Below are 18,050 nucleotides of genomic sequence, written 5' to 3' on the forward strand. Positions count from 1 at the left end.
CCTCGCTGACACACACACACACACACACACACACACACACTCGTGAAGCTTAGCTCAAATATACCCCACACACACACACAGAGCCACTTCAAGGGAAGGTTAGATTAGAGAGGTATGAAGGCAGAGAGCTCATGCTCCTTTAATTAAAGTCATTCTCACTGAGCGGCCCTCAATCACCGCAGCGCATGAGCAGCTCTGAGCTGACTGATGATCTTCAATCTGAGGCCCAATTCAGTTGCATTTCATTTAATGAATATGTTAACATAGTTGAATGCCAGCTTTATTTTTCTTAACTTTTTTTACATTAAGATCTTTTTTTACATTACGACTTCTCTCTCTCTCTCTCCATATATATATATACATATATATACTGCATGTATGTTTGTAAATTTGCATATGCTTCTCATTTAGTATGCTTTTTACTAATTTATGTTTGTTTATTTATTTTCAGTAGCAGAGGCACCATTCTTATTAGTTTAGGCTTTCTGATTTTTTCTCTACATTTAAGTTTTTTTTTTTCATTTAGATATTTTATTATTATTATTATTATTATTATTATTATTATTAGCCTTCATGTCAGGTTGTTGACATGATTATTGGAACTTTTTTATGTTTTGTTTTGTTTTTTTGTCAAATCAACAGGAAAAACATTAGGGTTAGTATTTAGTTTTATTTTAGATTTTATTTTATAATTTATTATTTTATTTTAATATTTCATTTCATTTTATTGCTTTATTTATTAATACAAATAATAATCAGAGGCTGCATCATAATTTTAATTTGACTGAGATTTTTTTTAATACAACAAAACTATTTTATTTTATTTTATTGATATTTTTATCAATAACAATAATAATCAGAGGCTGCATTATTTTTATACTTTGAGATTTTTTTAATACAATAAAAACTTTGAATTTATATATTTAGTAAATTTACATTGCCTCTCGTTCATTATGTTTCAGTATTTATTTGTTTGTTTATTTATTTATTAATTGCCTACCCCTGATATTATTTATTAATTTATTTTTATTACTTTGTGGTCTGTTTAGATCTGTAGTTGTAGACTTCGTGTCAGGGTCTTGATGGTGACATCATGTTTATTTTGCCGTTAATGTCTTTCTTTGTAAATCAAATAAGAAAAACAGATTTAGGGTTACCACGGTAAATTATTATGAGGGTGATGTGTGAATGTCTCTGGTTCGTTTTTGTATCGTCAGACACATTGTGACTTTTGTTTGGGTTCTGTGGGAATTCATTTGTGTGTAATGTTATTTCAGTGCATGGAAGGGCTATAATAAAAAGATTAGGAAAGGATCTAGCAGGCCGACATTAACATTTAAGTATGTCTGTGGGGTTTTAGCACAGATCTGGTGATTGTAAAGATAGCATAGATGCTGCTGACCTCTTTGGGACGCCACATTTTTAAACTCCCGGTGACCCTGGGCAGCCCTTTATGTCAGCAAAGCATCTCCCTGCAGTTTTAACCTTATTAAAGCTAACGTGTGTGTGTGTGTGTGTGTGTGTGTGTGTGTATTTGCCTCATGCTGCGGGACCCTTATTAAATCTAAACTCTTTCAGAATTGCAATAGCTTCACTTTTCCCTTACCAGCTACAAAGATAAGCTGCGCCGGCAAAACTGCGATCACAGCTTTTCAAATGCATCTCTTTCTTGTTTTATCATCTTAGTGCATTTCAAAGCCTCTGTGTTTGTAAGTTTGAAGATGTCGGCTCCATAACTTTACAGGCTCTTTAAAATCATGACATCAAATATAACCTGTTTGATAGCCATTTCCTGGTCTTATTGTAAATGATGTCAACACATGTTGAAATGCATTTAAATACACAATATATATTGTATTCATAGTCTTTCATAATTTTTTTAATTTTTTTTTATTTGATAGTTAACCATTAACTATTTAGTTTTGTTTTGCATTGTTTTAGCAAACTCTCGTTCGGTCTGGCTGTAACACCCACTTTTTATTATTCATTTAGTTGAACAATAAAACTCCCATTGTACAATTGATTGATTTGTTTGTTTGTGTGTATCAGTGGAAGCTTTTTTCTGCCATGGGATTGAAGAATAAACAAGGAAATAGTGGCCTTTTTATCTCACAATTCAGACTTACTTTCTTGCAACTCTTAATTCTGAGAAGAAAAGTCTGAATGGTAAGATATAAACTTGAAATTGCAAGGAAAAAAAAAACTTTTTTACCTTTAGTATTTTTTAGTTCTGTGATGGAAAGAAAATAACAGAATTACGAGACGTAAACTCAGAATTGAGAGAAGTCAGACATAAAATTTGTGAGAGAGAAAATTTATATCTCACAATTTTGTCAGAATTGAGTTTTTTTTAATCTCACAAATTGTGACTTGTGAGAAGTCTGAAATTCATATTTTGCAATTCTGACTTGTGAGAAGCCAGTGCTGTAAGGTATAAACTCAAACTACAGAAAATAGTCTGAATTGTGAGAGAAAAAGTCACAATTTTATTTTATTTTATTTTATTTTTATTTTGTCTGGTGGTGTAGTGTAAATAAGCTCTCATAGCTAACTGTCTTGCTTTAATTGGAAATGTGTTAGATTACTGAAGTATAATGGGCCGGAAACTGCGATTTACATTGACTTTAAACTTGCCTTAAAATGTGTTTTCTTTCAAAACTCTTGCAACATACCTCACCTCAAATTTGGTATGGAAAGGAGAAAAAAAAGACAGGACTGTTTACTTTTCCTGTGCATGGTTAAGACTGGAAAACCGGTATGAAAACAAAATATGCACCCAAAAAGAAAGCGAGAGGAAAGCAAAAAAACAAGGGGGGAATTTAATTAGCAGTTGTCCATCCTGAGGCGCAGGAATCGCAGTCACCAGAGTTAGCGGGAAGCTGATGGGCTTTAAATTAGTGGCTGCGTTTTTTTGACTGATCTTTGAGTGCAGGGAAAGTCTTGAGGATGATAAATGGAGAAGAGGGCGATTTTACGACCCTTCGGGAAGTTGCTGCCATAGCAAAGAACCAAAGCTGGAGTTCATTCTGTTAATGATGAAATAATGAAGAGAGATTCTCCCGATGACATCATCACCAGGCTCGTCCTCACTGTGTCTCGTCATCGATTTGTCTTCAGTGCAGTTCTATTTCAGAACACCACTGCATTGCAGACTTTGTTTAGCCACCCTTTGGATGAAGAAATTAAAACATCTTGTTATAAATAACTGATTGGCAGATGCATTTCTTTTTTTCTGTAAATGCAATATCCATTCTAATGTCCACCAGTCTTTCTGCACTGTGAGTTATTCTTCGGCTGCACATTTGCAGGGCTTTGTATTTGCCTCGTGACAGAGTCAGTCCCTTTGCTGGGTGCCCCCTCACACACACACACACACACACACACACACACACACTCACCATGTGCAAGTGTAATTTCTGGTTACGCAACAGAAGCTGGGAGTGATGATAGATTTTGTTAGAGCACAGAAAGTGAAGGGCTGACTGGAAATTATTATATTATGCTTGTTTGATGAAATCAATGCACTGAGCAGGAAGAAAAGTCATTTATACACTCGAGTAAAAAACTTGTGTAGCAGTAAAAGAAATGAATGGCAGCTTTATTCACCTGAACTCGAGTGTGCATTTTATAAACAGCACACCCCTGAAGTTGACTCATTAACAGGTGAATGTTCCCTCTGTGAAACAGCTTCATAAAACATTGTTAATTAGCTGTAAAAAGCATAATGAGGTTATTCTGAAGTTATTAAGACCACTTCCCTGATCCTAGCCTTATCTCTGCAGTCCTTTAAACTGTGATGCTTACAGCATCAAACTGGTCTCGGAGCAGGTCTGAACAAGAAGCTGACCTGTAGTGCCTTCCCTGAAATTATCCTGGATTAGTTCTGCACTACTTATCAGGGGCCTTTGGTGAGACTGGCATCTCAGTGAGGTCTCTGCGTCCACGCACCGGGTGCCAAAATCAAGACCTGGTTTTTCTGCAAATAACCACTGACACTGTTTTACTTCTCGTCTTTAAAGAGAATGCTTCTAGCACTGCTGAGGTGATCAGACTTTAGTGACTTTAGGTGTCCGTCTGTTTGCAGTAGTTCAGTCATGTAAAAGCTAGTTTACGTCTCCTACATGAACTTTAAGTGATGCTGTTAAACGAGCAGTTTAAATAAATAAGTGGCAAAGAATTCAGGACATTAAGTAGTTAGCCAAAAGATCAAATTTAGACTTTTTCAGTGATGATAAAGGATGCTTTTGAATAAAAGGAGTGTACATGCATTATAATCATTATAGAACATGCTTATTTGTTTATTTGTCCTTATAATATGTGCACATATGTCTGCCAATTGCATAATTTTTTTTTCTTTTTGCATAAATGTTATTTTTCCATCTAAATTGTTTTTTTGTTTTTTTTTCTCTAACAGTTTTATGTTCTTCCAGGCAGTTGCGGAGAGAAAGGAAGTTTAATTTAGCACTAGGTTTATGCTGTGATTTGTGTGACTGCATGACTTTTACAAGCTTCATAAACATTTTTCACCCATAAAAATAGTTTTAAATTGTAACGCGCTGTAAAAATGCAGCCTTTGTTGCTTAATGGACTCTTTTGTCCGTAAGACAAATATTAAACCATAAGGGTAAGTGTGAGTTCTAGTTAAAGGTTCCAGCTTGTTTTGTGTGGCATGTTTACACCGCTTTGAAGAAATATGATTTAGTGCATTCATTATGGATAGTGTGCTACAAATATATAAGGAAATGGTGCATTGCAATGTAAAACTAAAATCATTTTGGCAGTATAAAACAAGAAAACTGGAATGTAAACCAGTGAATTTCAACGATGCACACTAAATATGCTACTAAAATCAGTTTTGTACCTTTAACGTATACTGACAACCGCTATAATAATACAGGTTGTAAAAGAGAAAGCCATATGAAGAATCAAAGGTCATCACAAGTAGCTTTTCCACAAGCTGAAGCATATATTAATATACAGAAGCCGTTCATGCAAACACAAAACACCTTCATGGTAAATAATACAGTAAACATTCATTAAACAACAGATAATGTACTGTAACAAAACCCTAATGTACATAACTGATAACGAAATATTAAGAAACATGATTATTTAAACAAAATACTTGCAAATGCGTCACGCAGGGAATTCTGGAAATATCAGTTTATGACTGTAAATTATATGTTGATTTTGTTGTTTTTTTACTTCTAAAAAAAAAAAGGTACAATTAACAGCATTTTACTGTAAAATTACATGAAATGTCTGGTTAGATCTTTTACAGTTTTTCCCTGTATGTATTACAGGAACTTACTCTTAATCTATTAAGAGCCCCCCCGTAATATTTTTTCGATATTTTAAGTTAAAATTACTAATAAATAATTTAAAATAATAGTTTTTTTTTGTTTGTTTTTTTTTACACACACACAAAAAATCGACATGTACAATGATGATTTCATAGTATTCTCTATTACTAGTGCTTTGGAATAGCATTATAAACTAAAATATAGTGATCAGTCAGTACTGAGGTATAATGCAGTGCCATCATCACATTAACACAGTACTTTCTGCAGTGATTTTAAAAACACTACTGCACAATATTACACCAGCAACCTCAGGCAGTTAATTAAGTCATATCTGTGGGTGTTTTTACTTGGTTTACCTTGCATTTTAGGTAAATTCAATGTAAAATACTTCTGTTTCTGTTTTCCACTTAACCCTGTGCACTGACGCAGAAATATAACGCAACAGAGCAGCTCTAGCTTGTGTCTATTCAGCGTTAAGTGTTGTGGTTCTAGTGAGGACCTCAGTGTAAACTTGAGCTGAGTGTGCTGTTTGGGTTTTCACGTGAAGTGTAGCCCAGGCAAACCCCGCAGTGAAGAGACTGTGAGAAACCAAGCAGCCACAGTTTTCTACTTTGCTGACTTGGATGCTTATTTTGTTTTCTCCGTTTTTGCTATTTCCTTTTTTTTCCCTGCAAGAATCTAAGACTTGCCTAAATAATGCCTTGGCACTTACAGAGAAAATGAAGGGGGATTAAAAAAAATCTCACCACATGTAAGTTAACTCTAAATGAGGAAAGTATGCCTTTATCTTTGAGGAAACCCAAATGGAAGGCAACCTGAAATTACAGCGTAATGGCAGAGCTTTGCTTTCTGAGGACTTGATTACTTTAATTATAGCGATGCAGAGAGTGAGAGAGTAAGATTGCTGAGATATAAAAAGGGGTGAGGAGAAATCAAGAGGGAAAATTGCAAAAAGATTAGAGAGATGATTGCTGTAAGGGTCTATAAATTGACTTTTGACCAGCTGGACATCACTTTTGCACAAGTTGATGTAGTGCTTTCTTGCAATTTGCTGCAACTTCAACTGTGTGTTGCATCCAGTAGTGCATTTATTTTTACTGATGTAAAGGTACAGTAACAGAAAATGCAGACAGAATCATGGAATACAGACATAATTTAATTCATTGAATAACTTGGAATGTCACAGCTAATTTTGGATCAATAAATCAAAAGTAGGCCTTTAATCAAATCATGACATGGACTATTATTTGTGAATATTAAAGTGCAAAGAGATTTAAAATATGAAGCCTGTGTGTTCTGCATGTCTCTGTGTGAATGAGTAGCAAATCTTATATATATATATATATATACAGTACAGGTCAAAAGTTTGGAAACATTACTATTTTTAATGTTTTTGAAAGAAGTTTCTTCTGCTCATCAAGCCTGCATTTATTTGATCAAAAATACAGAAAAAAAAAACAGTAATATTGTGATATATTATTACAACTTAAAATAATTGTTTTTAAATTTATTATACTTTAAATTATCATTTATTTCTGTGATGCAAAGCTGAATTTTTAGGATCATTATCACATGATCCTTTAGAAATCATTCTAAGATGATGATTCATTATCAAAGTTGGAAACAGTTCTGCTGCTTAATATTTTTTCAGAACATGTGATACTTTTTTAGGATACTTTGATGAATAAAAAGTAAAAAAAAAAAAAAAAAGCTATGTTTTTAAAATATAAATATTTTGTAATAACAATATACACTACTGGTCAGTAATTTGGGGGTCAGTAAATTTTTTTTCTTTCTTTCTTTCTTTTTTTAAAAATAAAATCAATACTTTTATTCAGCAAGGATGTGTTAAATTGATAAAAAGTAATAGTAAAGAAAATATATTATTAGAATATATATTATTATATATATATTTTTTTTTATTTTGAATAAATGCAGTTCTTTTTAACCTTTTATTCATCAAATATATTAGACAGCAGAACTGTGTTTCCAACACTCATAATAAATCAGAATATTAGAATGATTTCTAAATGATCATGTGATAGACTGGATGTTACATGTGACACTGAAGGCTGGAGTAATGATGCTGAAAATTCAGCTTTGCATCACAGGAATAAATTATTTTTTTAAAGTATATTCAAATAGAAAACAATTATTTTAAGTTGTAATAATATTTCACAATATTACTGTTTTTTCTGTATTTTTGATCTAATAAATGCAGGCTTGATGAGCAGAAGAGACTTCTTTCAAAAACATTAAAAATAGTAATGTTTCCAAACGTTTGACCTGTACTGTATATGTATATATATATAAAAATGTTTTTTTTTGAGACTTGGAAGGCTCATATAAATTTTATATCGATTTATCCTTCTTCTGGTTATATATTCAGCTCAAAGATTTCATTAACTAGAATTGCTCTTTATGAGTGCAGTTGCAATAAAATGATTTTTAATGACCAGAGCAGTTATGGAAATTCATAAGTCGAATGTGGTGGAAATATTGCCTTTCATTCAAAACACTTTTCAATGCACCAGAAAACTGTGACTCTGGTTATCGGATCATAAATGATATAACCAGATAGTTTTATATTTAAAACATTTTTAAGTAGCCCCCTTAAAACTGTCTTTTCAGTCATTGAGATTATATACAGTAATATAGATAGTGTTATATTATATTATAGTTTTTTATATTGTGGTGTGGATATTTGCTTTAGTTTTGCAATCACAGATTCTAGCCTGCGTCTTGGAATATATGACCTAAATAAGAACTTTCACGGGATATTGTCATCTGAACAAATAAGTAACAAGTCTGCCACATTTGTTCTGACCAACTGAGGAAAAAAGCATTACAATAAATCACACTACCAATTTAATCTAAAGATCGGTTAGCTCATGTCACATCAAACCGTGCAAATTGTTATAATTGTTATTCTTTATTCTCTGATTATTAATGTCAACAACATCAGCATTGTGTCACTGAGTATAGTGTGTATTAGCGTGTAGATTTCAATTTCTGTACGGTCTAATCTCTAATTGTCATACGAATCAAATTTCATATTAAGAAATTCTTTTAACCCAAAAAGCAAATTATGCTCCCTTCGAAATTGGTTGTCTTTAAAATACAGATCTTGTGTAACCCCAGGCTTTCTGTAACCAGAAGCACATTTAAATCTAGAATGTAATTTAATTTTCATAAACACATAATCCTTTCTGGATTACAATTTAAAAAACATCATTAGAAAACATTATTAAAAGCTAACCGTTGTGAATCGGGCTGAAGTAGGGCAATAGTTTTGATCTCTGGCTGGTTATACTTGCTCAAATGTTGATTTCGGATCATTTTTAGCAAAAAATAAATAAATACATAAAAATACGTACTGCAGCTTTAAGTTCATCTAAATGAAAACAATACATTTCTTAGCTTACATGTCATGTCTTAGCTACTGAAATAAAGTAGAAAAAATATATATTTTCCGTGAGTTAACATTTATTTATTTTTTTATGGTTCAGAAGTAGCTTTAATGCAGTGAGCTGTGTTTTTGCAAGTAGCTTGAGAACTACTTATTCAGAAGACTAGCTACAGTTTCAAAGCACTGCTGGAGGGCGGTGTGTGTGTGACACCTGAACAAGGTGTGTGTGGGGGGTTGCTTGGTGGTCTTTGGTTCGTCTTAAGAAGCTTTTTTTTTTTTTTTTTTTTTTTTGCTCTCATTAGGCAAGTTGCTACATCACAGCACTTGCTCAAATAGATTCCAGGTCTCTTTCTTCTGCCTTGTTCCACATGTGCACACTCCCTCTCTCTCATTCTTTCTCTCTCAAACCCTCATTTTCTTCCTAAAGCTTTTTTATTCAGCGCTATTAATAATTACCTGAAATTGGCATCTTCAAAATAGCCAAAACACAGCTGAAGCACACTGATGTGAAGCACACGAGGTAGAGCGCGAGAGTAAAGCCTGCTTCTGCATTCCTGTGGATCAGTCAATCAGCTAAACGGTAGTGTGAATTTAAATGTTGACAAGACATAAACAGTCATTAACTTCCACTTCGTTTTCATCTCTCAAGGTGTTCCCACTCGAATCCCACTGGATCCTCTCGTGTCTTCCTTGTTCCAGTGCTTACAGAGAGTGTTCACTTTTAAATGAAAATTACAGATCTGATCAAAGTCTTGGGGCATAGTGAAAATATTGCAGAATATTGTGTTGCTTATCTTTTAAATTACATTTTCTTCCTGTTATATGTTATGTTATATTTTATTTTATTTATTAATTTTTTTAATTTTTTTATTTTTTATTTAATATTTAATATTTAATATTAATTTTATTATTATTATTTTTTTTTTTTTTTTTTTTTTTTTTTACCTCATAAAAATTGCTTGCTTTATCAAACATTATGTTGAGATGCAGGAACGGTAAAGAAGGGTTCTGTTCAGTTTTTTTCTGTTTGGTTTGGTAATATTGCCTCTTTGTGCGAGCGACACCGCTGCAGTCCCATGAGTTTTCTCTGAGTTGTGTTTGTTCTTCTCGCTCGAGCTTTAACAGAAGTCAGAATGGGAGTCCGTTTCTCTGTGACTTTCCTGTGGGAGTCTTGTGTTGAAAAAACATTTCTGATCTGACAATGAATGTTGGCATCAACTTTTTTAACAATGTTCCAGTTTTTTATTTGATTTGGACTTCTAAGTTACTATTTAGCAAGATCAGTTTAGCACATCACCAGACTCATCATAGTGTGCCGCACATCATATATATATATATCTATATATGAATGAATGTGTATTTGTTAGCAAGTGGTGGATAACAAAGGTTGAGAAATACTCTCAGATAATCACACACTCTGCAATTTTTGCTTTATAGCTACTAAATCCCAACCTAAACCAACGTTCTCATTTAGGTCTTTTACATGAGACTTAGCTTGAGATAAATCACTTTGACGTAAGTGCACAGTGTAATGGCGTCTGTGGATACATGTATTGTTTGTTGAACAGTCACTAGCAGTGTCTCCACACACACACACACACACACACACACACACACACACACATGCATAAGCTCACAGGCAGTGTGTGGAGAGGCCATGCTTTCTCTCATAGTACCCAGAATGCCTTGGGCTTGGAGTGGTGCCATCCCTTTGCTACTCTGATAACAGAGTTATAGAGCTGCGCCTTGTCGCTTTGATCTCTTTAGCTTGCTTTTTTGTGTCAGCCTGTTCTTTATTTCTTTTGCATGAGTAGAGCTGGAACGAACCCAGCCGTCAGTGTGTAAACAAAATACAAGTCTGGCTATGTGATGTTGATCATCTGTTAAAATGATAAAACAATGAACATCAAAATGGTGAACAAATGATTTCTTTTCAAAGCTTTGAACTGTATGTAGGTTTCTGTTATGCACAGAAAGCCACTTTAGCCATCACAAAGTGTGTTTACTTGTTCTGCACACTGACTCGTGAACCGTCTAGCTGAAGTGTAAGAGCGCCCTCTATCGGCTGGGAGTGAGGCCAGTCGAACATTTAATATGGTCTTTCAGCACTACATTAGCAGTTTTAAAAGAGATTTCAGATCTTAGTGTAGAAGAATAACCTTTGTGTGTTTGTGGTTCTCACAGGCGAAGAGAGCTGTTCAGAGAGGGGCCACAGCTGTTATCTTCGACGTCTCAGAAAATCCAGATGCCATCGACCAAGTGAGTGTCATCAGCGATGTGTTGAATGTCATGACTTTTATCAGCAATACGTCCATTTAATATCATCTACATAATGCCTAATTTTATGCATAAAGCTCCCATTTGAAGTTAAGAGTCATGTTTGATAATGGCAAGTGAATTGTGTTTAATTGGTGGTTACATCTGTTTGCATGCATACTAAAAAAAATTAAATGACACTACCATTTTGTTTTAAATCTATATTTTATTCAACATGGATGCATTTAATTGATCGAAAGTAAAGACATGCATAATAAAAAAAGTCTTCAGTTTCAAATAAATGCTGTTCTTTTGAACTTTCTATTCATCAAAGAATCATAAAAAAAAAAGTCAAGCTTCCAGGAAAATATTAAGCAGCGTTTGTTTTCAAAACTGATGATAATAAATGTTTGTGAGCAGCAAATTAGCTCAAAAATGCTGAAAATTCATCACATGAATAAAATATATTTTTTTATATTATTTTTAATATATATATATATATATATATATATATATATATATATATATATATTTGTTTTTTTTTTATTATTATTATTTTATTTATTTTTTTAATCAAATATATGCAGCTTTATGCAGGATAAGAGATTTCTTTCAAAAACATTAAAACATTTACTTTAGTTTTTGATGGAAAACATCATGAAAATGCCTGAATCTAAGCAAATTCCATATCAATTGCTGGACTTTTAACAATGGGAAAATAAACACACACACACAGTTATATAATTCTGAGAAGTTACGTAATCTGGGCACCTTTGGCATACTGTTTTCAATCTAAGGACCACATACTATTTAGGAGAGTCAGGATACACTGGTATTTTCTTGAAGAAACAGTTTTATTTACTTCACGGAGTCACTACGGTGGGTCTGTTCTCACCGCTGTCTGATCTGCGGAAGTCCATTTCTTTGTCTCTGCTTCTGAGAAACCAAGGGTCTTTTTCCACTCCCCTCTCTTTCACTGTGGTATTTTTCTCTTCCAAACCAGGCCCAGACTTGCTTTTCCCCCCTCTCCCTCGTTCAGTTGTAAACGGTGTACAGACGAGATAAAAGAGCTCCTGTGTAGACCACATGAAAACATTCCAGCGCCAGCACCTCTGTCCAGACTCATCGGTTCCTCGGGCGCACAGATTACAGTGTAAAGCCTCGAGGCTTTGGGGAGGACGAGGAGAGTTTTAATCACGGGGCAAAGCATTAAGGGAATAGCTTTCATCATCACCTGCTCTAGTTCCCTACCCCTTGTTCATTTTCTCTTTCTGTTCTTCCCCAGTAAGCAGACGTACATTACCAAACACATCTGTGATACACCTCATATAGTGCGGGGTAATGAAAAATGCATGCAAGGGATCTAATTTTTTCCTGGAGAATGAATAAATGGGTGAATATAGACTCATAGACTCCCATAGCATTTGATTGTCTAACCACGTTTATATATGTGTGGCGTCCCTTTTTTATAAAATCTCGAGAGTTGGCCAATAACCAACAACCTTCTGTAGCAGCTGCATATCCAGCTCCCTCAGAAACACATAGCATCGCGGTGACAGGTTTTGCTTCTGTTGTACTATTGTAACATGCAGTAAATGCACTGCCAAAAATGATTTTCTTACTTAGTATTTTTGTCATTTTCTAACATAAATATCTAAAAAAATTTGAATCAAGATGCATTCACATGACAAGTGAAATAGATATTAAGTCTTGTTTTCTAAAAAAAAAAAAAAAAAAAAAAAAAAAAAATTGGTAGTTTTTGCTTAAAAAAATAAAAATATCTGCCAATGGGTTAAAAAAATGTATCTTAATTCAAAGGCTAAGCAAGAATATTTTTCTTGCCCCATTGGCAGATTTATTTATTTATTTATTATTTTTTTATTTTGTGCTTGATTTATTCAAACATTTCATTCACATGACAAGTAAAATGACTTAGATATTAAGTCTTGTTTTCTAAAAACAAAAAACAAACAAACAAACAAACAAAAAATTTGGTAGTTTTTGCTTAAAACAAGTAAAAATATCTGCCAATGGGTTAAGAAAATGTATCTTAATTCAAAGGCTAAACAAGTATATTTTTTCTTGCCCCATTGGCAGATTTATTTATTTATTTTTATTTTTGTATTTTTTGCTTGATTTTTATTTTTTATTTTTATTTTTTTTATTTTTTTGCTTTATTATTATTTATTTATTTATTTTTATTTTTATTTATTTTTTTCAGAAAACGACAATATCTTAAGTCATTTTATGCACCTTGATTCAAGAATTTTGATATTTGTGACCCTGGACCACAAAATCATTCATAAGGGTCAATTTTTTGAAACATCATCATGATGTTATACATCATCTGAAAGCTGAATAAATAATCTTTCCATTGATGTATGGTTTGTTAGGAGGACAATATTTGGTTGAGATACAACTATTTGAAAATCTGGAATCTGAGGGTGCAAAAAAAAAAAAAATAATTCTGAAATTCAAGAAAATTAAGTTCTTAGCAATGCATATTACTAATCAAAAATTAAGTTTTGATATATTTACAGTAGGAAATTTACAAAATATCTTCATGGAACATGATCTTTACTTTATATCCTAATGATTTTTGGCATAAAATAAAAATGGATAATTTTGACCCATACAATGTATTGTTGGCTATTGATACAAATATACCCCAGAGACTTAAGACTGCTTTTGTGCTGCAGGGTCACATTTATACTAGAAAACAAAACAAAAATACTAAGAAAGAAAATCGTTTTTTGCAATGTGAGGCTTTCCCTGAGTCTGCATCTTTTCTTGAATGAAAATCCAACAGCCCCAAAAAATAAGAGGGGGGAAGAACACTTAAACGACTGTCTTTCAACTTCCCATATTTCACATGAGAGACATGACGACAGAGGAAGAAATAGAGGCTTGAATATCCCTGGTATTTCCCTCAGGTTTTTCAAATTACAGACTGGAGCTGTAGTCTAAGGGAGCTACGAGGCTAAATCGAGCATCTATATTCACAAAATGCAATTGCTTTACTGCTACTTTCCCCTTCTATAGAGAAAAAGAGCCAACCACAGTTTCCATGTCTGGACTCTATAGGTTGCTTTTTCTCATGGGTGTATGTCAGCGGTAGAGCTTTTCCCCGGCAACTGAGTTCATGTTGATTTGGCAGATTGAATAATGATTGGAAACGCTGTTCATTCAGATAATTACGTGTATTTTTCCAAGTGCATCTTTAGATGTAAAGACATAGTGTAATTTTTTTGTTTGTTTTTGCTGCTGCTTTTAAGCATTTTGACTCTAAATAACTGTACTATTTAATTGTTAAGTGGTCTGGCATGAGAGCTTGAAATATGTTTCTCAAGCTCTGTCTTTTCTCTCATTATTTTCTCTAGCTGAACCAGCTTTCAGAGGACCCTTTAAAGAGGCCAGTGGTCTATGTCAAAGGAGCTGATGCGGTCAAACTGATGAACATAGTCAATAAGCAAAAAGTTGCACGAGCCAGAATCCAACATCGACCACCGAGGGTAAGAGTTTATGCTTGTACTGCATGCATTAAAGCATTAGTAGAGATGGGTCACAAAGTTTCTATAATGTAATGTAATGTAATATTTTTAAGCAGTGTTTTACTTACAGATGTACTAGATTTTTTGTCATATTTAATATATAATATAATAATATAAGAAATTACATTTTTTAGCAGTGTTTTACTTACAGATGGTTACAGTTCAGTTTTTTGTCAATAAAAAAAAAATGTTATAATATAATATATAAAAATTATTTTAAGCAGTTTTTTTACTTGCAGGTGGTTATGGAGTACTATATTTGTTTTTCATTTTTTGAATATATAATATAATCTAATAATAAATTAATATTTTTAGCAGTGCTTGTTTTGCTTACAGACAGTTACAGAGTACTAATGTTTCTGTGATTTTTAAAAGAAATATATAATAATGTAATGTAATATAATATAATATAATATAATATAATATAATATAATATAATATAATATAATAAAATATAATGTAGTATAATAATATTTTTATGCAGTTTTTTACTTGCAGACGGTTATGGAGTAGATACCAAATTTTTTTTTTTCATTTTTAAAATATATAATATAATAATAAATTCATATTTTTAGAATTGTTTTGCTTACAGTTACAGAGTACTAATGTTTTTGTATTTTTTTAATAGAATAGAATAGGATAATTAATATTTTTAAGCAGTGTTTTACTTACAGATGTACTAGATTTTTTTTGTCGTTTTTTTAATATATAATATAAAATATAATATATAAAAAAATTAGCAGTGTTTTACTTACAGATGGTTACAATTCAGTTTTGTCATTTTTTAATATAATATAATATAATATAATATAATATAATATAATATAATATAATATAATATAATATAATATAATAAATTAATATTTTTAGCAGTGTTTTGCTTCCAGACAGAGTACTTATGTTTTTGTGATTTTTTTAAATATATAATAATATAATATAATGTAGTATTATAATATTTTTAAGCCATTTTTTACTTGCAGACGGTTACAGAGTACTAGATTTTTTTGTCATTTTTTAAATATTTTATATAAAATAGTATAAAAATAAATTAATATTCTTAGCAGTGTTTTGCTTACAGACAGTTACAGATTACTAATGTTTTTGTGATTTTTTTTTTTTTTTAAATATATTATAATATAATATAATATAATATAATATAATGTTAATGTTTTAAAGCAGTGTTTTACTTACAGACAGTTACAGAGTTGGTGCAGAGCATGGTATAAAACTCTCCAAAGAGTTAAATTTCTTCAAATGTATTTAAGTTAAAGTGCGCCCTCTAGAGCAGTTGTGTTTGGCTGTTCCTTGTGACATCTCAGTGCCCCACAAAGAAAGTTGTATTTTACAATGTCATTTTTACAAAGTTATTTTATTTTTTTTGTATGTAAGGTTTCCTGCATACACTTTAACTTTAAAATGTGCTGACGTTTTCCTGTCGTTGCAGCCCACAGAGTATTTTGATATGGGAATCTTCCTGGCGTTCTTTGTTGTGGTGTCTCTGGTCTGCCTCATCCTCCTCATCAAGATAAAGCTCAAGCAAAGACGCAGCCAGGTGAGGCTCCACAAGGCAGTTTGATACGGGTTCAGTTTGGGGTCTAATGTTAACCTCATTGCTTCATGCAATTTAATTCATTTCGTGTCCATGTACAAATTAAAGACGTTTGTTGCATGCCTGACATGCGTTGTTTTTCAAATATCTCTTCCACTATCCATAATTGTTTCCCCACCTGTCAGAGCTCCATGAACCGGATGGCCATTCAGGCTCTGGAGAAGATGGAAACACGCAAGTTCAAGGCTAAGGTCAAGGGTCAGCGTGAGGTCAGCTGTGGAGCATCAGACTCCGTGAGCAGTAGCTCCACATCAGACTGTGCCATATGCCTTGAGAAATACATCGATGGCGAGGTAAAGATCTTCTGAAAACATGTAGCTTTTCTTTTAGGAAAGAAAAATATTGCACATTTGCCCAACAATCAGTATTTCCTGACCTTGTCAGTTCTCTAATCTATTCCGAAACCAAATGACAGACTAAAGGAGTATGCCAAGCCGCTACTGCGGAGGCCTGGAAAATTAGGCATGATTTGGTTGTAATGGACTTCTCTGAGGTTCTTGACAGTGTTGTCTTAAACATCCATTTCTTAGCCTCCCTGTATTTCTTTTGTATATGAAGAGTACTGCTGGTGCTGTATTTTTATTCGTCTTTGCGGTTATGATCCATGCTAAAAAAGCACACAACAAAGAAGTCAAGGCGTCTGGGAATCACACAGGAAGTGGCAATATAAAAGGCTCAATGGCATCAAAGAGTTTGTCTGAGATGATGAAGAGAAGCAACAAAAGCAGGGTGGGAAGGCAGAGGGAGGGGGATGAGTCATGTTTGGGGACAGAGAATGACTTCTGTGGGTGAGATCTGTGGGTGCTTTCTGACTGAAAGCACAGGGGATCATCTCTTGGAAGGGGTCGAAAATTGTTCAAGTTTTTGATTTTGAGATGCCTTGCCTGAGTTTGAAGTGTTGGGCTTATTAGTCTTATAAAGCAGTAGCTGGTTTCAAGTCCTGTTAGTACTAGTTTTAAGACAGATTTTAGCATCTTTAGCACTGGCATGCTGTGTGAGGGTGGCGCCATCTACAGTTTACATTGAATGATGATGCTCTTAGCAATACGAAAACCTAAATCTAAAGCTACTGATGATGCTTTTATCAATACGAAAACCTAAATCAAGTCGAATTGAATGCACCTTGAATGGTCTTCCAGGGTACTAAAACATGCAGGTTGTGTTGGTGCAGGTTTTTATATTAAAAGTTTTGATACCACAGAATTTTCATAATTCTTGTCACCAGTGTCAAAAGAATAAAAATAAAAAAATACAAAAAAGAGAGAGAAAAGAGAAAAACTCATTTTACACCCATTATTAAAGTTAAAAAAGTGATTTATTTAAGAGCAGTGAGAGATTTAAGATGATTGACAGACAGGAGGAATAATAAGCAGCTTCCCCTTTAAGACCGAACATCCGGATCCAATATACTGCTACACATGCGTTTTCTTTCTCAGCTGTTTACTTTCACTTAAGACCTAAATGACTGTGTTTACGAGGATACTTGCAAAGACGGGCATTTTCATACATATAAGTATGTGTATTTCACCAGTCAAGTCCAATAAAGCAACAAAAATACTCACACGCTTTACAAGCAGCGGATTCTTTCAAAAACAGTGTGCATAAAACACTGTTGTCTGCATTTAAACGGCTTAACATCACTTGTTTTTAAACCACGATGCTTAAAAATGTTTGCAAACAATACATTTTCATGACCCCGGTGCACAGCAGTGTAACTTGAGTGCATAACCGCAATAGAGACGATAGTCTAAAATCTATCAAAAAACTAAGTTAGGACAGATCGTTTGACCTCTCAATCCTTTCCTTTCACACCTACAGGAGTTGAGAGTGATCCCTTGTGCTCACCGATTCCACAAGAAATGCGTGGACCCTTGGCTACTTCAGCACCACACTTGTCCACACTGCAGGCACAACATTATTGG

General features: G+C 33.3%; 1 protein-coding gene across 1 annotated transcript in view; it reads left to right on the forward strand.

The window, feature by feature from the left end:
• LOC109103419 (E3 ubiquitin-protein ligase znrf3) overlaps positions 1-18,050 on the forward strand; it is a 68,068-nt gene that overhangs the window by 47,379 nt on the left and 2,639 nt on the right. The window contains exons 3-7 of the mRNA XM_042723525.1: positions 10,897-10,971; positions 14,349-14,480; positions 15,964-16,071; positions 16,254-16,421; positions 17,947-18,049. Coding sequence (XP_042579459.1) covers positions 10,897-10,971; positions 14,349-14,480; positions 15,964-16,071; positions 16,254-16,421; positions 17,947-18,049 — 586 coding nt within the window. The remainder of the gene's footprint in view (positions 1-10,896; positions 10,972-14,348; positions 14,481-15,963; positions 16,072-16,253; positions 16,422-17,946; position 18,050) is intronic.

The sequence above is a fragment of the Cyprinus carpio genome, chromosome B5, assembly GCF_018340385.1.
Source record: "Cyprinus carpio isolate SPL01 chromosome B5, ASM1834038v1, whole genome shotgun sequence".
NCBI classification, from domain to species: Eukaryota; Metazoa; Chordata; class Actinopteri; order Cypriniformes; family Cyprinidae; genus Cyprinus; species Cyprinus carpio.